Source organism: Eublepharis macularius, chromosome 5, assembly GCF_028583425.1.
Source record: "Eublepharis macularius isolate TG4126 chromosome 5, MPM_Emac_v1.0, whole genome shotgun sequence".
NCBI lineage: Eukaryota > Metazoa > Chordata > Lepidosauria > Squamata > Eublepharidae > Eublepharis > Eublepharis macularius.
Window position 1 is genome coordinate 114,798,811 of NC_072794.1, and position 23,192 is coordinate 114,822,002.

The following is a 23,192-nucleotide window of genomic DNA, read 5'->3' on the forward strand; positions in this document are numbered from 1 at the left end:
ACACTGGGGCAATGCTGCCATGGTTAACGCACACTAGACCCAAATGCAAGCTGAGCTCATCCCAGAGAAAGCCCAACAGAACCAAACAAGCAGAGGAGTGGAATCTCCCCACAACCAAAGTGAAGCACGTGGATCATGATCACATCAAAGCATCACATCTATTCCACCCAAACCAAACTGAAGCAAGAGACACTGTTGCAACTTAGCTCAACAGAAGCAAATAGAGTGATTTTCCCATTGAAAACAATGGCTGAATTTTTCAGAAATGGCCAAACAGAATTAGAAAATCAATTTGAAATTCAGGGAATTCTGATTTTTTTCCCTCAGATTTGGTTAAAAAATTGGATTTACTGAATTTGCGGGCGGGGGGGGGACTCTCCCCTACTAACAATCTTTGGAATGCCATTCACTCAGCTTTGAATTCCCAATCTATTCGATAAGAGCAATAAAAATCTACCACATATAGGAATTGTGCAGATAAAAGCAAGTTACATACAGGTCTGTGAATGCTGCATTTGTACTATCTGGAGAATCTTAGGCGTACAGAGTTTCATCTCTTTCAGGTGTGGGGAAAGTTCTGCTTAAATGCCTCATTACAACCTCTAGACTGAAAGTGCTCTCGCTTTTCATGTTTCAAACAATCTATCCATTTTATTTTATTTTGGTTTTATTTTATTCCAAGTATTTATCCACTTTGACATTTTTCTGCACTTAAGCTCTCGTTTGTTGTTTGTTTAAACTTTGAAATCTGCTACAGTATGTGAAGGGGAAGTATTTTTGTGGTTGACACAAAGACCAGCCAGTCAGTATTGTGTACAGCCTGACTGATTGGCCAGCTTTCATGTCCATCTAGCATGCAAGAGTGTCAATACTTGGCCTTTTTGATCTGATTAGCTAAATCAGAAAAAAAGAAAGATAATTTTTTGGAACCTGTATAGTGAAACTTACAATTCAGCTGTTCTTGGGGCAGAGACTTGGACCCCGCTATGTACAAGCAGAAACATAAACAAACAAACTAACAAAAACAGTGCTGCAGTGGATAAGCTGTTTTATTCAAATATACTGCCTCTACCTGTTTCTCTCTCTGTGCTTCTTCATGGAGGTCTGTATAGTAATATTAGGTGCTTGCCACAGCAACCGTTTCTCTGAGAGTGAGCAAAACCATAGGGGTAGTATATTTGAATAAAACAAGTTTTCCTCTGCACCACTGTTTTTCCCCTTTGGTCTGTACTTGGTGAGGCCCTCCGATCCAGCATCTGCATTAGTTCTGCTTGTGCAAGATCTTGAGCGGTTCCTAATGCTTTCCTCCTTATATCTTCTAGTGCTCAGAAATTTCAGACACAACATTTTGCACTAGTGTGAAACTATTTCAGGAGGTGAGATGTTTCCCTTAGTGTGAGGGACTAGGGTAAGAGAGGTTTTTTTACCACTTCTGCTAGAACAAGGACTCTAGAGCATGTAGAAATCTTCTGATGGATCCAAGACAGCATCTGGGCTATCTCAGTGCAGATTTTAGATGGTTGATTTTCTTTCCATCAAAGAGAATATGTGGCTCTGACCATATAAATGATAATAAACAGCAATCTCAAAGTGTTAAGTGGTTTCAAGGGCAGTTAAATTTGTCTTAAGTGTGATGATTGGGTTTGCCCCAGTGAGATGAGTCATACAATGGCCACAATCCAATACAGAGCTAACCACACTTAAACCTATATCCTAGATGTAATTGTTTGCAAAGTGTGCTTGCATTGATATTTAAGAGCTTTTCATGGGCTGAAGCTGCTACACACACCTAAGTGAACTCTGAAAAGAGAAGGAAAGAATGATAGGCCGTCTACTATAATGGTTAGAGAGGACTGGGAGTCCAAAGTTCAAATTTCCACTTTGCTCACTGTGGAGACCTTGAACCAGTTATGTGCTCTTAGCTTAACCTGCTAACCTCCCAACCAGAGATATTGGGAGAACAAAACAGGAAGGAGAGAATCCAATTTGGAGTCCTGAGCCCTTTGGAAGAAGGACAGGACTAAGAATGAAAGAGACTACAACAGAGATGACCTCTACCTCTTTTGTTTGGTCCAGGTTGGCTCAGTCTTTGCTTGCCCTCTTTGCATCATCGCTTGCAATCTCTGTGGTTTTTGCCATCATCCCTTTCTGCCATAATGTGGTGGTACTTGCAGTGGTCATGGCCATGGCTGGGCTGGCGATGGGATGTATCGACACCCTCTCCAATTTGCAGCTGGTGAAGATCTATCAGAAGGACTCTGCTGTCTTCCTGCAGGTGAGGCAAATAACTAGCTAAGGCGCTTTCCCTACTTTATTTAGAAATTCTATTGACTTTCCCCCATATTGCATACCATGTTTGCTTCAGACCTAAATTCTCCCTTCCCTCTATAGTTTGACTTACATATTTTCACTATCCTGTTATTTTATAACCAAAGAAGTTGAGTCCCAAAGAAGTCTGGAATATGTCTGTTCAAGAACCATTCCTAATCCCAATTTAACACTGGAGTGATGAACTGGAAGTGCAGGATTTGTTGCCCAGAGAAAGAATGTGCAATGTAGCTCTAGAGAATCTTACACCACATTGTGTTTCAGTTATTTGTTTAGGGAAGGGTATGTGGACCCCATGTTCAGCCCAGTCTTCCATTCAGGCAAGCAACAGGACCATGTGTTTAATGTAAGAGGGCTGAGACCAGGCCAGATGAACCCTGTAAACACATCCGCTCCCGATACATACAAAGTCCCATGCAGGTACACCATAATGCCTGGCCGAAGAGACACAACATTTGGTACAGTGATGTTTCATCAGAACAAATTCCATTGGTAGAAGAATGTGTAAGCTGAATGGAAGTCTTCTTTCAGTCCAAAGTAGCCAGCTCTTGACTATGGTTTGGATTCAGACTAACATTTCTGCAGGAGGAAGTATTTCTGCCCACAGAGTGTGATTTTTCCCACCTTCCCCTCTCGTCGCAGCCCAAGTGGCCTCTGAAATCTTGATCCTGGGGGGGTTCCTGCTCCCCCAGAAGCAGGATGTCAAGTGGCATTTTAGGCTGCTGTGATGAGGGAAGCAGGAAGATCACACTCCATGCCTGTGTGTCTGTGGAAAGGTCTAGGCTGGGTTCAACCCAGCGCATAAAGATATTCACAAATGCCAATACTTTACATCACTTCAGGAAGGTAGTGTTGTAACCCCAAAACTTTAATCTTTAATATGTAGGTTCAGGCAGCTACCTTGTTCTCTTTGAAGGGTTCATTAGAACAAATAGCAGGCCTGTCAGCCAATTAAAGAAATCTTTTGTCATTCATTGATCAATAGAAATGTGCATATGATTAAAACAATGCTTGTGTTCCTTGCTTGTAGATGATGCACACTTTCACAGCAGGCACCATCTTAGGTTTTTCATGTGGGTGGGAGAGGGAAGGAGAAAAGGAAGTGCCTCTTGTAAGATGCTGAATGGCACTTGCAATAAAAATAAGCTCCTAGAATGGATTGGTCAAAGGCTGCTTTCAGACATTGCAAGCAAACTGTTTTCTTGAGTGAGAAGAATGAGCCTGGTGTAGCTTTGGGCTTGCGTGCTCCCTCCCAATATCCTTTGAATGCAGAACAAAGATTGGAAGCTTCCTGATTAAAAAAGAAACTGCAGTTTGTTATGATGTCTGAATTCTAACAATTCCAGCAATTGGTTAAAGCTCCCTAATGGTGTAGTGTCTTTCAAACCAGGAAATCCAAGGGCAGCTCTATAAAGAGGCTGCCGGAGACAGGTCACCTCAGGAGGCAGATTTGGGAAAGAAGCCCTCTGCTGCCATCAGGCAACCCAGGGGCCAGTACCCCTTCAGGTGAACCTTGAGCATCCTGCACCAGTCACTGGAATCAAAGCCGCAGGAACTCTGTATCAAAAAGGCCTCTCCAAGTTCATACATAAAAACTTTTGCAGAGTTCACCACATAACCACTTCCTCAGCCATAGGGGACTCCTGTACCATTAAGTTTTGTGTAGGGAGCAGTTCAGTTTCCCCTAATATGGTGTAGCAGTGATAGGAAAAGACTTGATTCTGGAAGGATGTTTGAACAGAACTTGGGTCTTCCAAGATACCCGCAAGAGTTCTAACCATTGCTCTATGCATCTTATTTGTTCAGATAAACCTTAATCTGGCCAGCCTTCGTCATCAGAAATGCTAGAGGCTTGGTGTTGTTAGGAGTAAAAATCTGTTTGCTCGTTCTTTTGTGCAGGCCCTCCATTTCTTTGTGGGCTTTGGTGCCCTGCTAAGCCCTCTGATAGCTGACCCTTTTCTGTCGGACACCAACTGCATCTTGACAAATGGCACAGTCAACAGCAGCAGCAATCTCCCTCATATCCGAAAGTCACTGGTCCCGCATCATCCTGGAAACCTGTCACACTATGACCTGCCCACAAAAGGACTGGTGGTGACACGAGTGTCTTATGCCTTCTGGATTATGGCTTTGATCAATGTAAGTAACGTGATCTGAATGACTAATAAACCCTTACAGGTGAATGTCCTTGAAGAGAAGCACTGGAAGTTTTCATGCTCGGAGCCCCTCATTACAGACATTTCTACAAATATGTTGTTCCAGGAATAAGACCTTAAATCCAATTTGTATTTTTAAAATTATTTGTTGGTGTGACACCAAATTACTCCTACCCCACTCGTGTTTAGTCAATTTATTTGTTTAAAAATCCTAAATAGTTGTGAAACTGACTGCATGGTGGTCAGATGGCCCCCATCAGGTCCAGAGATCAGAAGGGCAGCCCCATTGACCGCCAGTGCAGTGCAGTGCAGTGCCTAGCATGATGGACTAGGATCTGGGTGACCCAGGTTCAGTTCCCTGCTCTGCAGTGGAAGTTCTCTGGACAGCCTTGGGCCAGTCAGAAAACCGCTCAGCCTAACCTACCTCACAGGGTTTGTTGTAAGGAAAAATGGAGGAGAGGAGCATAATGTAAACTGCTTTGGGTCTCCCTTGGGGAGAAAGGAGGGGTATAAATGACATTTTAAAAATTTAAAAGTTAATTTTTAAAAAAATGACTGTTATTTCTGCCAGGATTATCACTTGTCTTTTTTGCCAGGAGACTGAAAGGTTACTGGAATTGTTGGTCATGAACAAAACTGCAGTTTGCCTGCCCTGCAAAACCTTCTGGACACAAGTAGAACATAAAATCCTCTCCTCTCAGTCTTGAGTGCATTCTGTCTCTGCCTCCTCGTTCTCTGGTGCAGTTATTAGTCTTTATGTCCACCTTGCAATTAAGCCATAACTGGCTGCATAAGAGCCCTTCTGGGTGTTTTCATTTTGTGTTAATACCTGTATAAATATTAACCAAACAAGGTTTCTCTCTGCCATTTAACAATCAGTGGTTACACCGACTTGAGCATTTTCCTGCAGAGTATTACTTGAAATGAGAGGTAGTTTTAACAGGTCTCTAGGTTCTCATAAAGAAGGATGGATCTTTGCTGGGCAACTGTGATGCTCTTATCTGAGTCATATTTTTCACCTGGGACAGTCAGGTGGTATCTGGCCTACATCATAGCTTTCTGAACTCTCTCAAAAATTGATCCCTCATTAATGCAATTCCATGTTACCAAAAAGCAGGAGCTGTAATGGTGCTGTGTTGTTGTTGAAAGGGGTATGTGTATGTCTGTCTGTCCTTCAAATGATTCAGAATGTAACAGATCAGCTTGCAAAATCAGCAGAAACTGAAGACTTTCCTGGACTGTACCACTTCAGGTCTGAATAGACAACAAAACCTGCCTCACAGAAAGCTAGCAAGCTAGCAAGCCAGGGAGAGGGCAGGACTAGCAAGTCAGGGAGAAGGCAGGGCTGAACATACCTTGCGGACATGTCAGTTTTCTACAGCCTGTGTGTGTGTGTGTTTAATCTGTGGAGATGGTAGAGGTGAAGATGCTTAGCATCCAGCCTCCTGACTCAACAGTATCAGGTACTACTGTTCTGGTAAAGCTTTGCCATTTGATGATGAACTGGCCCTCCAGTTTAGCCTATGTGCAAACAATTCATGTTTCTGAACTGAATTAGCAAAATCAAAGTAGTAAAGAGTCAACCGAGCTTACTCAATGATAAAAGTAACGTATGAGTTCTTGCCAGTTTCATCTCAGCCATTAAACCAAAAGTTTAGATGAACTGTGAATGTTGTCAAATTATTGTTCTGGAACTTGGCATTTGTTCCTTCCTGACTACCTTTTATTGCTAGCACAGACTGTAGTATTGGTGTCTCTGTGCCAGTGCCCAGGCATTATGAGTTGGTCCCCCATCCAGCATCCTAAGTAGGCTGGTCAGGTCTCAGGATTTGGTCTGGCAACTCAAATGTTGAAGCTCATGACCTTGGGACAGCAGATTGAAACCTTGGGGAGATCGGTTAACACTCACATTCTCTTTTATGACATTCCATGCATGCCTACTTGTGGTAACTTATTTTTAGGCCACTTTTCTGCCTGGAAGGTCCTAAGAGGGTCCTAAAGATGTTCCAAATGACAAAAAAATAAGCAAAGAAAACACAAATAAATCTGAGCTGGACTGGATCCACTAAGCTGATTACTGCTGGTCCCAGGTGGCAAACCATGAATAAAGAGCCCTTTGCTTTGCACCCAAAGGTTTGTGACTCTGGTCCCACCCAGGAGAAATCCCTGCAGAAAGAGGAGAAGAAAGCGTAGATGGACTTCAGCTGGCTTCTAGTTTGCTGTCAGTAGCCCAGTAGGATCTTCCTCATTCCCCGCCTCCACTCCCAGCATCACCAGGGTGTCAAACTAGGATCTGAGAGACCGAGGGTCCAATCCCCATTCTGGCATGAAACTTGCCAGGTGGCTTTGGGCCATCACTCTCTTTCTGTCTAGCCTACTTTGCAGTGTTGTTGTGAAGATAAAATGGAGGCAGGGAGAATGAGGTACATCACCCTGAGCTCTTTGGAAAAATGGCAAGATACAAATGTACTAAACAACTAAAAATGAGTCTCAATATTTGGGGTGTTGGGGACCTGGCTAACTTAATCCTAAGAGTCATTAGAAACAGGGATTGATCTGTGTGGCTCACCACCAGTACAGTGCTTGTTTTCCATAACATCGCAAGTGATTTTTTAAAAAATTGTGGATTAAAGCTCTTGCTAGTCTTAACTATTACACAGTATATACTTACCAGATGTACTTACTCCAGTGCCTGTTGTTAGTAGAGATTGGTTTTAGCATTTAGATACTGCTCCTGATGAATGTCTGTGCTTGTATTTCTAAAAGATCACTCCAGATTAATGTCTAATACTAGCAAATAAATCTAAGATAACAGGGTTTGCGTCTGGAGCATAACTGTTAGCCATCACTACTCTTTCTTCATACCCAGGCTGGGTAGAGGTTTCTGTAGGTTTGCAGCCAGTTATGAATTAAGCTAACAGAGCTTTTTGCACATCTTTTTTATTTAAACCAGGTGGGTTTCCAACCTACCTGTCCTATAAATTATATCAGGTGTTAATACAGTTCAATAATCTGGCTTTGTGGTTTGGCTAGACCTTTGAATAACTTAAGAAGCTAACGAAAACTTTATTCCAGAAAACAAAACATATTTTCACAAGCATGCTAAAAAGAAACATAAAATAGCTTTCTGAGCTACAAAGAATCCCTGAATTACTTAGCTCATTCTTGGAGAACAAAGTCAAGACTGTCTCTCAGTGGGCAGAGACTGACAGCAGCATGCGTTCATTAAAACTGGTATGTCAAACCAGTTACTGATGATGTTGAGTTAAAGTTATCCATGAAAAGATCCCTTTGAAACAGAATAGAAGGAATTGTTTCCAGACTCAAACTTCCAGTTGTACTGTGAACATGAAGCTTAAGCAAGAGGCGGGGATGGGGAGAAAACTGTTATTTAAGAATTTTATTATGTCACTACCTTGAATATGTTTCATAAAAGCTCAGATTTAACTCCAAGGAATGATAGAGAATAGGTGAGAATAATGTCAGTGTCTATTCAGGAGTAAGGACAACAGGATTGTCCTAAACACCATTTTTTAAAAAATAGCCAAGACAGCTAGCTGTCCAAGTTATGTGGAGGGATATTCATATTTCCATTGCTGTCCTGGTAAGCAGTAGTGTTGGCTAAAAATGAGCACCAAAGATCACTGCAGTCTTGTCTGTGAATCTGTACAGAAAAACATAATCAGCTTTTTACAGGTGACCCTTTTGGTAGGGATTCCATTATCTATGAAGAAGCCTATCAAAGTGCTTTTAAAGTAAACAGGCATTTAAATATCTCTTGGAGAAAACCCAGGGCCAGCTCTTTGGAAATTTGTATTGACTAGGAAATTTTATATGCGGGTACTTCACTCATCTCTGAGGACTGTGAGGCATCATATATGTGGCTTTTGTTTTTGTCAAGAATATTGAATTGTTTGCTGTAACCAAGGATGTTGAGTGAACTGATCCCGCTTCTCTTCATGGGGACATTTAAGCTTTTATTTCATGAGTGAAAGCTTGAACTAGTTGCCCTGCTGAGTTTTCCTTCATAGGTTTCTGCCTTTGCGACTTTCATGGCTGGCTGTACAATGGAGTGAAATGAGGCAGTTGGTTTTGGCAGGAAGCAGCCTGTGCCACTGTGCACAGATTCTACATGTGGAGCAGTAAAGTCAGCAAAGTAACCCCCCTCCCCCCCCATGAACTCTATTTTTGTACAGGAAGACGGCTTGGGGGGGGAGGCAGGAGCTCCCAACTTTGCATAATTTTGAATCCATTTGGGCCATTTCTCACAACTTATGTTGGACCACACAGAGCTTGTTAAAAGAAGTACATTCCAGTATAGCTTGCCTGCTATAGGAGGTCAAATGGTAAACCTACTCTGGCCCTGAAAGGTGCCTTGATGGGGCCTGCTTGGGAATCCTATATAAGCCTCATTGAGAGTATCAGAGACAAGGTAACCAATAATTATAAATAATATTACAGATGAAGATATCTGTTTCTCTGTTTTATAAAGTGGGCACTTGGGGTAGGTTAGTGTCACCGAATTACAGCCAACAACAACTGTGAAAGTGCCATAGCTTCTCCTGGGAGATTTTGGGCAAAGTTTAATTTCAAGGAGGATTCATTTGGATGCTCTCCTCTGACCTCATTAACCTCCTCCTTTTAAAGATCTCTCCTGCAAAATTACTCGCACAATTTTTAGCACACTCCAGCCTCTGCAAGGCATTCTAGCCCTTGGGTGGGTGTTGGAACTTCTGTTTTCAACTGTGCTTTGGAAATATTAGAACAGCTTACTGACTTACCAGTTCTGATGTAGTCAAGCAAAACATATGGCATTGGTGGGAACAGGAGAAATGCATGTACTTTGCTGAAAGAAAGGAAGAACCTTCTTTTGTAACTAATGAGTCTGGTGATAGAGAGTAACGATATGAGTAGCAATTCTCTAAAGCAGACTGAAAACAGATGCTCCTCTTGGAGGTGCTTTTGTTGCTGCTGCTGCTGCTGCTGCTGTGGGATAAGCTCTGCATCACCCCGATCTCATGCCTGTATTGGTTAATGAATCTGGTTCTGGTTCCAGTACCCTGACCTGGATACCCCAGATAAGCCAGATCTCATCAGAACTCAGAAGCTAAGCAGGGTCAGCCTTGGATGGGAGACCTCCAATGAAGACTAGGTTGCAGAGGCAGGCAATGGCAAACCACCTCTGTTAGTCCTTTGCCATGAAAACCCCACCAGGGGTTGCCATAAGTCCACTCTGACTTGAGGGCATTCTCCACCACCACCTGGTTCCAGTCTGGGTTTTTGTCCCTCCCAGTTTGCTCCAAACAGGGTTTGGGCATATGTTGTGCTTATGTGTTTGAATATTTATTTAGCACTTTTAAATAACAAGAATGCAATGGTGGCATAAAAAATTAAACTTGAAACATTGTTGTGGTCAATGAAGAGAATGGCAGGGGCCAGCTAATCAGTACCCCGCACAGCTAGATGAGACACTGGAGAGCCAGGGGATGTTGATTGACACAGAGGCCAGCCAATGAGCCCTCTGCAAGACTGACTGCTCCTAGAAGCAAGAAGAACTGAAATGTTCTTGGGCTGAATTCAGGTTGGAATTGTGTAAATTTGTCCAAAGAGAGAATGTGCAGATCTATATCCAGTTCTCTGTCTATGACTCTAATTTTTATCCTGCCCTTTGAGCTCAAGGCAGCATAGTTATTTTCTCCTCCATTTTTGTCTTCAAAACAACCCTGTGAAGTGGGCTGGGCTAAGTGAGTGACTGGCCCAGGGACACCCAGCAAGCTTCATAGATGAGCAGGGGTTTGAATCGAGGACTTTTCCCACACAGCAAAAATTCTTCATGTTGTTTTTATTGCTGCTGCAAATGCAAAAGCATGCATGTCAATGACAGATCTTCCACACGTGTGTGTTTTCTGTGCACTTTTCTCTTGTCTTTGTTCTGACTTTTCCCTTCCACGCCTGTAACACAGCAGCTCTGCATTGGCTCTTGGAGGTTTGGTCCTGACGGTTCCTAGGCGACCGGCCGTCTCCCTGTTTTGTTCTTTTCTTCATGCAAGGCCTATAAAGGTCCTTTTAAGATTTGAAATAGAGAAAGGGCAGAAGATCATTACAGGGTAGCGAACTGTGAAACTCGTTTTGGGAAATTTTAACACTGCTCTTGTTCTTTTAAAACTTTTTGTATTTTCTATGAGCCTGGCTGCTCCCAAGTCTGTAGAAAAATATCCCCATCTGTACATAGCCTTATTTTGTGCATTTTTCAATTTGCATTTTTGGCCGTGTTCAGAATTAGATATGATAGTGATATGATTACTGTAGTTTTTTTAAAGGCCTCCAGTGCCAATATAGGAAAGTGGCACCTGCTAGAGACTGATGGCAGGAAAATGGCATTGATTTGGGCGGAACTTTTACAGGGTAGGAACATGTGCACCATTCCTTCCAGGTGGCATGCAAAAGCATGTAGACTGTGTGCTTTGCAGTAAGTTCACAGTAAAGTAGGTTTGAGAAAGCATATTGAGGGCAGAGAAAACACAGAAACAGAACTATTACAACAGCCTTGTGTGGAAGCTCCCCCCCCCCAAAAAAGCTCTCCAGTTTGGAAGCCAAGGCAGAATGAGTGGGAGCAGCATGGGCCTTCCCAGTTCTACACTGATTGCTCAAGCTATGTCCATTTGTCTACACCTATAGTGGTAGAACTAGGATGTGGCAATCAGGGTCTCTCCCCAGGGCTCAACTTGATCCAAAAATAGGATCAAAAGAAAATATGTTGACAATGATAATGTGCTTTAATTAAGCATGTTTTCAAAATGGTAAATGAAAAGTCAGAAAGCAGCTTAGAAAGCAAAGTGGATCAGGCAGACTGGATCTGTTGCAGCTTCTCCTAGGCTGCTGGCAAAGGGCCAAAAACAATAAAGCACATTCAGTGACTAATGCTGCTAATGGGGAAGGAGAACATCAGAGATGTGTTTCATTGGATAGCAGGTTGCTTGTGTGACAGCTGCAGCAGTCTATCTGAATAGCTGAAATTTCAGCAGAGGTACCTCTCAAACATCCACAACCATACAAAAAAGCATTCGAGACAAATCCTTCAGCTTCATTTTGGAGACTTGCTCCTAAAGGTTTTCCTGGAATTGTAAATGTGGCCAGCAGAAACAGGACTTTGTGAGATTCTTCAAGATTAACCCAGTTGCTGTCATCCTCCAGGCAATTCACTTCCAGATTCAATGAGCTGGTAAATCAGGAAGTCAAAGACAATAGTTTTTAATAACCGTGGTGTGCTTCCATAGTCACGTTTTGATAATGGCAACAGGATCGCTGTCTTGAGCAATTGCTGTAACGCTGCCTCCAGTTAAGGGCACACAATCCAGGTAATGTAGTTCTTACCTGTTGTGACAAAGGACTTCAAAAGTGGAGGAAAATTTGGGAAGAAGCATATATCATGATCTGCAGAACTAAAAGGGTACACACACACAAACACACCCCTCCCTGCATTACATGGATAAATAATGTCAGCTCCAACATGACTGAGAGTTGGGTAAGGGGTAGTGGAGAGGACATACTTGCAAGTCAAGGAAAACTTTTGAGAGCAGTTTTCAAAAGGAGGCTAAAAGCCAGCTTTGATCTCAAATGTTCTAGTTTTAAGTTGTGATTATTGTGATGTAGTAGACAACAAGGGCCATTTTGAAAATTTTCAGGCTTTAGAAATATGGCTGTTTAGTTCTAAATCTGTTAGATGTGAAATGAACAAGACCCAGTGGAGCGTGTTATCTGGGCTTTTCTCCTAAGAGCAAAGTACCTGTGATGCTAGGAGATTAGTATTGATTGCATTTATGTTGCCCCTTTTATAGGAATTGAAGGGGAATACAGAAGTTTCCTGTGAGGTCTCTTATTTAGGCACTGGCTAGACCCAAGCCTGCTTAACCAGGCAAGGCTTCACATGCTTATTAGAACTGTACACTGGACTGTTATGAATGGTGCTCATTCTAACGTATAAGTTGACTTGTTAGTAAGGTTAATCAGATCCCCAGCTGCACTCCAGGGGAAGATGTGGCACTTACAGTGTGATGCATGACTAGGGAGAACCTAAGGCAGGGGCACTGAAACATCCACTTGTTCTCACCATTCCACTGCTGAAAGACCCTGCATTGGTCTCTGGCACCAAGAACCAAATTGCCCAAACACCACGTTGAGGGGTGTGGAGAGAAAGCTTCTGATCCATAACTGGAAATATTATTGGTGAATTGATTTGTGGTGGGAAACTGCAGAGTGCCCTCCCCAATGCCATTGGTGCAAACAAAGGAAGGCTCCCAGTCTGCAATTCAAACTATAGGAGCGTGCAGCTGTGTCCCCTTGGCTTAGTCTTCATCAGTTTAGTCAACTCCTGGGAATCTCAGGGGAATGAGGTTAAGCTTACTCAGTGGGGGGCAAAGACTGACCCATCCCTCAATCAAGGAGCTGCTGGGGATGTCCAACAGAATGTACGTTAACTCTAGCTAGCACTGTTTTCTGTAGTGAAATCCTGCTAGATTTCCTTTTTCTGTAAATTGCTTCATTTACTATCTGTGCTTCCTGCTTAATTAGATGTTTACTGTAATAAAGCACCAAAATGTCTGACCCTTAGGGTAGACGAATTCTGTGAGGAGATGACTCCAACACATTTGCTCCCATAGATTAATGGAGTCAGGCGTGTCTTATAAAAATGTAGCCTGCACAAGGAAATACAAAGAATGAATCCCTTCATGCAACTTCTTGTACTTGAGTACAGTGTAAAATCAGCTGAATGCTGCTACATCAGTTGCCGAGGGCCTCTGGGTAAAAGGGCTCAGGGTAAAAGCTGTCTAGAAAAACTGTTACAAAGGTCCTGTTGGGCCTTATGATCTTTTCTTTGTTCATTGTGAATAATGTTATTCCATAATTATGTAAGAAGACCCTCTGAATCTTCTTGATTGATTGCAGCATTTTACAGGTATCGGGGCCTGTTCCTTTGGTTGCTGTTTCCGTGTGCAGTACAGCACTGCTTTATGCAACTGACTGCCCTTCTCAATTGACACAAGATGTATATTCCACTCAAGTAGAAAGTGTAGCTTGAAAAACCAGTAGAGTTTCTGATACCTTTGTCTTTGTCTTGTGTTTTGATTGGTTTGGCTCCGCTTCACTTTTCTTTAAAGCTTTCCTGGTCCTAAACTGTATGTGTTTCTTCCCCTGTCCCTCCCCGTCCAAAAGATAAGAATTGCATTTTGCTAAAATAACCTGGATGCAATAATAATAGCCATGCAAACCTGACAAATTGTGTGCAGTCTGCAGAAGAATGTACCCAAAATCTTGGTGGGGAGACTTTGAGATGAGAGGATGGCATTTAAGAGATGGTAAGGATTGATTACAGTAATGGTGGGGGTAGGAGGAAGGGCTGTGCAAGACTTGTGGACAGCCAAATGAAAAAAATGATTTGCACCTATTTTAACAAGGTATGAGTGTTCTCTTGGACACTGTAGCCTTCTACGAGCCACACAAGAACAGGATTGAATGCATGCCCCCCCACCCCAATTGGAGGCACAGCAGCACCTACATGCAAGCAGATTGTATGCACACAGGCTCAGTATGTAGGTGCTGCTGTGTTGTGACAAACACACACAGGTGGGAGGCAAATCCAGGCAGGGCTCACAAACTTGATTCCATTCCCTCTCAATCCACCAACATTGTTCTGTGTTCAAAGATGGAACACTGAATGAGAACAAAAACTGACAAATCACAGAGCATATGCAGTACTATTTCTCCTTCTGAAGATCAGAAGCAGATGGCCTGAAAAAGGAATGCAGCCAGGGCTCACCCTTAAACTGGGAGTGTGTTTAGCATCCTGCATCCATTGATTGATCATGTCCCATATGCCTGGTCTGACATGACTGGTGGTTTAAAATTACATCCAGTACTGGATATGGGAATAAGCCTCAGTGTGAAAGTGTGCCAGAAGTGAAAGGGGAAAGTCAATAACTCTTTTCAGACTGGAAGTGCACGCCACCCACTTTCTTTCCAATATGCAGAGTCACCATTTCATCAAGAGTGGGGCACTGTGCATATTCAGTACATGCTACACCAAAGCAGAAAATGTGTGTAGTGTCCCATTCAGAAGCAACCGTGAGCATGCATATTGGGAGGGTGACAGATTGGATACAATACCAATATGTGCAGTTGGATATCTCCAAATCTAGCCTCTGAAGAGGGCTTATGTTTCCATGTGAAAAGTTGTCTGAGGAACCCCCTCATTGAGCACAAAGGAGGAATATCCAAGTGTGAAAACGCTGTAGTGTTGGACAAGACCTGCCTACCTTGTACAGTTAGCTTTCAACAAGTGCTACGTCAATGCAAAAGCTAGCCTCTGCTTACGACTGCGGGCAGGGCATGTAGCCATGAAACAATTTTGATTTTGCTGTTTGTTTAGGCTTGCTTATGCCGGCAAGCCCTGTGCCAGGGCCTCTCATTAAACAGAATACCAGTAGGTTAACCCTAAAGCAAAGCATGCCAAGTAGTAAGATCCTGTAATAAAACCCCTTGGCCCTACCTCTGTGTATCTTGGCAGACGAATCAAGCCACAGAAGCCAAATAGGCTCATCAGTACTGTTCAGCTTCTTTCTTTTTGTTTGAAAAGGTAAAACAAAAGGGGAAAGTCACAGGAAAATGAGACTTGTGCAGTTGGGTCTATAAAAGAACACTCGGAGGGGATGGGAGGAAAGACCATGGAAGGGACTAGTTCATTAATTGTTCAGCTTCTGCAAAGTGAGGTTTATCTTTCCACTCCTCTGAGTGGAAGCCTCATTCTCTAGTCCCAGATGCGCATCTGCAGCAAGAAAGGGAACACAGTCCATATGTGCTCAGTCACGTTTGTTGCTTAGAACTCTCAAGTACCACGCACCAGCCCTGAGTCTTGATGCCTGAAACAGGTTGTGAGGATGAACTTGAGTACCTGCAGCAGTTTTTCCTTACCATGGCAGTCTAATGCATTTTTGCATTCAGCACCATCCAGACCATGGCTGTCGTCACACGGGCCCTTATTTCGTCAGTTTTGCACTAGAAATCGTTTCTTCTGTTATCGTTATTAGAACGGATTCTCCCATCTTTTGATGACTGCTTGCACTTCCAATCAGTCACATTAAAAGGGAAAAGCGCAATTTGACGGTCAGTCAAAGTGCCTCTGGAAACGAGGCCCTAAAAATCCCGCCCTTTTTTTATTTTTTTCGCATATTTGCGCTATATCACTCTTCTATTATACCAAAGTTGTGCTGGGCCAACCCAAAAGTCAACTGTGATAGGTAGCAGAGGTTTCCCGCCCATGGCAGAAGAGTGCTATAGCACTATAGCGCTATAAGGCTGGCATTTAAAAAAAAATTACTTTGAGGCTTAATTGTGGGTTGTGCTGCGGCTTGTGGGAGTGTAGGGCAGGAGAATCAGTGTTAGGTGAGACAGATGATCGGGGAGAGTGAGCATTTTGGTGTTGAAAAGCGTTCATAGTCGATCCAGGGCATTCACATGGAAGTGGATAAGGACGACATAAAGAGTCACAAAGCGTGAATTGGGGAGAATGACGAAACCGCAAGAGAGCCGGAATAAGGTGAGCATTCAGCGGGAGATGGCGCTAGTTTGGCGCTAAATTTATGGCCATGTGACGATGGCCCATACCTTTGCAGTGCTAGTGCAGTCATCTGTGTTAGTTCTGCACTGCCGCTTTGTCCTCTGTTCTCCTGACTTGCAGCAGGCCCCCTGCTGGTCAGAATATCAGCTGCCTCTGCCGCTGCACCTCTGATCAGGGATGGTCTATCACCTGTGCCATCTCTCTGTCTGTCTATTCATTTAAACGTTTTAGCCTGCCTTTCCTCCTAATTCAAGGCAGCTTACAATAGTAGATTGAAAACTTCTACAGTTAAAACCAAAATAAAATAACCTTGAGAGAGCCAGTGTGATGTAGTGATTAACGTTTCAGACTAGGTTCTGGGAGACCCCAGTTAAAATCCGCACTGTGCCATGGAAACTTGGGAGGTGAACCTGGGCCAGTTGTGCGTTCTCAGCCTAACTGAACTCACATGGTTGTTATGTGAGGACAAAATGGAAGGATGCAGGACAATGTATGTGATGTCCCCCTTTTGTTGTGGGTTCCCTGGCTAGAGTACTCACTCAGGCACCCATTCTCAGGTCCACTCAGCAGAGACAAGCTGGCTCAAAACATCAGCCATTTATCTGCAAGGAGACAACTCCAGCAACCAACAACTTCAGCTAACATACAAAACAGGAACCTGAGAGCTCCACCCAATAGGACCAAACTAATTCACACAGATATTAGGGGAGGAGCAGACTGTTCCATTACATACATATATTTATACAAGAAATATACCACATCCCCCTTCTTTACTTTGGTGTGGTTGGTACAACCCAAATACTACAAAAACATGGAGTCAGAGATCGCTAGCACTTGACTCACCGTTGAGGTGTGCCTTTACCACTAACCCACCACATAGTCTTTAAATCTAGCAGGCAACCTGACCACCCACCCGCTTTTTGTTTGTACACCTTCAGCTGGGGGGAAGTCAACAGGCACTGGGAGCTCATCTGGAGGGCTATGATTCTCTTCTCCAGGCAGGTCTAGAACATCAGCCGAGATTTGTTCTGTGATGGTATCATCAGGCACAGCAGCAGATTCTGGAGGTGAAGAGGAACAATCTTTTCTTACATGTCTCCTATTCCTCCTATACATGTTTCCATTTGGTGTTTCAACAGTATAAGAATGTGGTTCAGTCCTCTTTCCTGTGACCAATGCTGGTGCCCATTCCTTACATATCTGCATCCACACATACTCCCCCTCCTGCAAGGGTAAAAGGGATATGGTCTGTTTGTCATAGCAGGCCCTTTGTTGACACTGAAGGGCCTTCAACTTCTGTGGAACTGCTGACGGCAGTCTGGGTGTTTAAGCTGCCGATGTGTAAAAGCCCCATAAGGAGCTGTGTGGGAGCATGCGCTAGACCTGAAACAGGCGTGTTCCTTAAGTTGAGTAAGGTCAAATGAAGGACTCATCTAATAAAGCTTTTTTGAACATGTGTTGGATGGTTTGATCCATGCATTTAGCCTGACCATTGAACTGGGGATAGCCAGGACTGGAGAGAGTAATGGAGATACCCCATTCAGATGCAAAATGTTTCATCGCTGAACTTGCAAATGGGACATGGTCACAAATGAGCTCTTTCGGAACACCATGGTGAGTGAATAATGATTTCATCTTGGCCATAACCATGTCAGCTATCTTCTCAGGTAGTAGCAGAACCTCAGGCTATTTGGAATAATAGTCAACAACTATAAGGTAGAACTGGCCATTGAGGTCAAAAATGTCAGTTGCCAACTTGAACCCGGGCAATTCTAGGATCTCATGGGAGATCATTGGCTCCTTGCAATTGCTAGGCTAATATTCCTGATATGGTGCACAATGTTCAGCCCGTTGCTCTATGTGAGCATTCATGTTAGGCCAGTACATGATTTGACGAACCCGTGCTTTCAACCTCTGCATACTTTGATGGGGAGAGTGAAACAGGGCCAGCATGTGAGACCATGCTACTTGGAGAATCAATATTTTAGGGCCAAACATGAGTAAGTCATTTTCAATCCTGATTTGATCCCTAAGAGGCCAATAAGATCTAGTTTGGCTTGCTTTTGATGTGGCTATCCTTGAAGATGCAGGGTTCTGAGAGCCTGTAATTCATGGTCTGTCCTTGTGTGGTCTTGCAGCTGCTTTAACAAGGAATCACTAAGTGGTTCAGTATCCACCAAAGTATAAATTACTTTGTCCTCATAAATGGGATCAGGCGTAGAGGGCAGAGGGAGTGGGGGTAGCTCTGGAAAGAGTGTCTGCCACCAGCATATCTTTGGCCTTAGTGTAAGCAATCCAGATGTCATATTTTTGGCGTTGTAACAGCATCCTTTGTGCTGGAGCCTTCCCAATAGGCTTGGCAAAAATTGCTTCCAGGGGTTTAGGGTCTGACTGGACTATCACTTGGATACCAAACACGTATTGGTGGAATTTAGTCATTCTAGCAAAGAGAATTGCTAGAAGTGCCTTTTCGATTTGTGCATAGTTTCACTCGACCTGTGTCAGTGCTCTTGAAATGTAAGCAATAGGTTGCTTCTGTTGGAACAAAGATGCTCTCAAACTACCTTTAGACGTATCTGCTTGTATCTCTAATTGTTCTCCTGGATCAAAGTATCAGAGTACTGGAGCAGTCATGGTAGGTTGTTTGAGACTGTTTAAGGCTTCCTGCTGTTCAGGCCCCCATTGCCAAAGTGCATCGTTTCTCAACAGGGCTCGCAGAGATGCAGTCAAACCTGATTCATTTGATATATATTGGGCCAGGTATTGTATAATACCTAAAAATCTCTGAAGACCTTCCTTGTCCACAGATGTGGGCATTTTGATGATAGCTTCCACTTTGTTGTCATCTGGTTGCATGCCATCTTTGGAAAACACGTAGGCCATATACTTGACCTCTTCTACCAGGAACTGTATCTTATCCTTGTTGAACTTTACATCCTTTTGTCATGCTCTCTGGAGAACATGCTTTAAAATGGTGTTGTGTTCCTCTTTGTCTACTGCTGCGATGATCATGTCATCTGCAATAATATGAACACTTGGGATGTCACAAAACATTCATAATTTTTCTGCTGAAATACCTCATTTGCTGACCATATACCCAAAGGGAGTCTCTTAAAGTGGCATCTTCCCCTTGGGGTGTTAAAGGTACACACTTCGGCTGATTCTTTGTCCAGTCTTACCTGCCAATAGCCATTCTTTTCATCTAGGATGGTAAACAGCTTCTTCCTAGCCAAGTTTTTCTTGACATCTTCAACAGTGGGAATAGAGAAATGTTGCCTCAACATTGTCTTGTTAAGATCACGCAGATCAAGACAAATCCGTAGAGAACCATTACTCTTTTTGTGTGATCACTAGGCTACTGACCCAAGGAGTGGAGGTCTTTGTAATTTTTGTGATGACACCTTATGCTTCCAGTTGGTGAATTGTGTCCTTCAACTTGTTCAGTGGAGTAGGGGATCTTTCCACACCCATGGACAACTGGAGGGATTGTTGAGTCTAGAAAGATGTGGTGAGTGCCAGGAAATTGATCCAAGGAGTGTCTAAGGAGGTCATCTCTCGGATCAGGTACTATATGGGTTAACAAGTGGACTTGCCAGAGAAGATCCAGATGGATGCAGGCATCTCTTCCAAGCAAGGGAGGATCCTCATTATCTAAATTTTTATTTTTAATTACTAGCCACAAAAACTACAAAGAAGGGAAAAAGGGAACAGGGGGAAAGGGAAGAAACAACATATAAAAAACACACACTACATCTACAAGTATTGCATTCCCTTCATAATACAATTATTTAAAGTTAAACTTTCTAATATGCTATTAGATTGGTAGATCTTATAAAGTACAAACTACAGTCAGGATCAGGTCTTCTTCCCCCCCCCCCCTGCATCTCGGTCGCAGCTCTCTCTGAACAGCTACAGTAGCAGCGCTCACTCCCTCCTCCCCATTTCCCCCTTCAGATCCTAAATCTTCTCCTTGCTGAAACTCTTGATGATTAAACACAAAGTCCCTCAGCTGTGCTTCCGATATTATCTTGTAGGCTTGGTCTTTATAACTGAACCAGATGCCTTCCGGAAATAACCATTTGTATTTTATTTCACGCTTCCTCAGAAGAGCTGCAAACCTTTTATATTTGAATCTTCTTTTCCGAGCCAAAATTGGAACGTCCTTCAATATCTTAACCTTGTTACCCAGAAAGTCCAAGTCCACATTGTACGAATTATATAAGATGGTGTCCCGAGTCTTCTTAGATGAAAAGTCAATAATAATCTCGCGAGGCAGCTGACGCTTCGTTGCATATTTTGAAGATGTCCGGCGGACTTCCAGAATATCGCTTTTTAATTCTTCTTTAGTTGCCTTTGCAAATGACGCCAAAAGTTCCGACACCAAATCCTTTAAGTTTTCACTCTCCTCCTCCTTCACATTCTGAAGACGCAATACCGTCTGAGCACGATCCACTTGTAACCCTATCAATTGATTCTCCAAAAGCTTTACTTCTTTGTTTGTTGCTTTCATGAGTACTGCGTTTTCCCGCGCAGACTGCTCTGCCCCAGACACTACGTCTTTAATGGTTTTCACCTCGTTTTCAACTGAACCAACCCTTTGACCGATTTCATTTAGCTTATCAGCAAAGGGCTTCATAGCTTCAACGACCGACCGCTTAACCACCTCTTCAAGAGACTCTCCTTTCCCCTGCAAAGCAGCCGAAACAGATTTGCCCAGAGCAGGGCTCTGCTTTTTCGTCGCCATCTTAGGGGGGGGGCGGGGGAGTCCGCCAACTAAGTTCCAAAACTCAATGAAGGGGAAGATATCCGAACCTTCTTAGCTTCAACTCCCACCAATCCTTTGCATACGCTTAGAATAACAGAAGGGATTTGCTTACTTCCAGGTTTTCACCTTAAATCTGCTTGTTGCCGTTCTCCATGGCCCGGCAGCACGCGATGTGCTGCGCAAGTCTACCAGCCTCCGTAGGAGCAAACGGGCAATTTACCCCCTGCATCGACTTCAGGGGGCTCTTCCCGCGGCACTCTGGACCCTGACCCCCTCACTGGGAGTCCTGGGGGTTAACCCTCGTGGGCCAACCACCCGGTCAGGCTGCTCGGGCGCTTCCTCCCGGACCTGCGGAGAGGAGCGTCCGACATGGCCGGGAAAACGAAACCAAATCGGAGGATCCTCATTATCAATCACATATAAGGTCAGCTGGGCTTTACTGGGACCTGCTCTGCAATGAGCCACAATCGCCTCTAATGGTTTTATGTGGGCACCTCCAAAAGCAACAAGCGTGACTGGGGTTTGCATAAGATGCACTTTTCCCATCAAAGCTTTAGCCACTGTAGCAGGGATGGTGTTCACTTCAGCTCCACTGTCCAGTTTAAAAGAGACTGGGAGACCTGCTATTGTTACAGTACTGTGCCATGAGCGTTTGTAACAAGTAACTCCAAAGGCTAGACGCTGTCTAGGCTTGTGTGTGTTCCCACATTTGTTGTGAATCTTCTGCAGTTTAGCTGGGGCAGGAATTTGTGTTGGAAGGCTGGAGGCTTGCATGCGTGTTTCAAGGAACTGGAACAGTTTTGCTTTTGCTCCGCAGCATGCAATGTTGTATCTGCAGACATAGCTCTGGCCTGGGCACTTGTAAGAGCTTTTGTTCTGCACATATCAGTTGCCTGCTGGAGGGTGAGATCAGGGTTTTCAAGGAGTTTCTCCAGGAGTTTGCTATCAGTTACACTAAATACAATCTTATCCCTTAACACGAGATCCTGAGAAAGACCAAAGTCATAATGCTGTGCTTTTTGTCTAAGCTCAGTGACAAAATTATCTCTTCCAGCAGCCTCATTATATTGTAATTGCCAGAACTGGTATATCTCCAACACAGGGTTCTTTCTGGGTTCACAGTAGGTTTGGAAAGCTATTAAAACCTCTGCCAGGGTCTCGTCAGGATGTGATAACACATCTTGCAAATTATTGTAAACTTCAAGGGCTTTGTCTCCTATGCAGTGAAGTAAGACTGCAATCTTATAATCCTCAGATTCTTTATCAGCCTTGGTGATTTCAAGGTACAGTTTCAACTGCTGTCCCCATCTCCCCCAGTTCTCCCCTAAATTCCTCACAAAGGGTAAGTCTGAATGGAGGCTTGAAATGCTCCATTGCTGTACAAAGGATGCAATCGGGAACCTTCCTATTCAGCACTGGAAACCCCAAGGAGATACAGACCAACTTCTGACACCATGTGATGTCCCCCTTTTGTTGTGGGTTCCCTGGCTAGAGTACTCACTCAGGCACCCATGCTCAGGTCCAGTCAGCAGAGACAAGCTGGCTCAAAACATCCGCCATTTATCTGCAAGGAGACAACTCCAGCAACCAACAACTTCAGCTAACATACAAAACTGGAAACTGAAAGCTCTACCCAATAGGACTAAACTAAATCACACAGATATTAGGGGAGGAACAGACTGTTCCATTACATACATAGAGATATACAATAAAATATACCACAATGTACACTACCTTAAGCAAGAGCATGATAAAAATATGCTAAATAAATAAGTTAAGGGAAGTTGGCTTAAGTCATAAGCTCTTTCCCCCTACTAAGCTGATAAAAAAAAATGAACTGCGCTGAGCCTATAATTTTAACAAATCTTAAATCAATAGTAGCCTTTTATTAAGACCAGCTAAAAGATAATGGGAATCCTGCCTTGCTATCGGTGCTAGAGATGGATCAAAGCAACTTCTGGCTTTAATGTTTTCAAAGGGAGAACACCCATTGCTCCTTTATCCCAGTAGCTTTTGGAGGAATCTTTTTTTTTTTTTTTGCACCAAGCATGGTCTAAATTTATTCCAAGCGATACCTCCTCTGTTCCATTTTAAGATATTGCAAATTGAACGGGGGAGTGTTCAACCCAGCAACACCTTTTTCCTTCTCCCCCCATCCCTTACATTCTGGTGATCATGAACATCTGCTTGCTATGTTGCGTTGTTTTAGTTGGTCAAATTTAAAAAGTATTGTGCTACAGTAGTTTCTTCTCTAACAGATCACCTGCAAAAATTAACAAGCAATGCTAGGAAACATTTCTCTTAGAAAGCAAAGTGCCTGGAGCAGCGA

The 23,192-nt window shown here is 43.4% G+C and overlaps 1 protein-coding gene across 1 annotated transcript in view; it reads left to right on the plus strand.

Annotated features, from left to right (window-relative positions):
- MFSD4A (major facilitator superfamily domain containing 4A) overlaps positions 1-23,192 on the plus strand; it is a 61,841-nt gene that overhangs the window by 25,048 nt on the left and 13,601 nt on the right. Inside the window, exons 2-3 of the mRNA XM_054979143.1 lie at positions 2,077-2,275; positions 4,228-4,467. Of these exons, the coding sequence (XP_054835118.1) occupies positions 2,077-2,275; positions 4,228-4,467 (439 nt within the window). The remainder of the gene's footprint in view (positions 1-2,076; positions 2,276-4,227; positions 4,468-23,192) is intronic.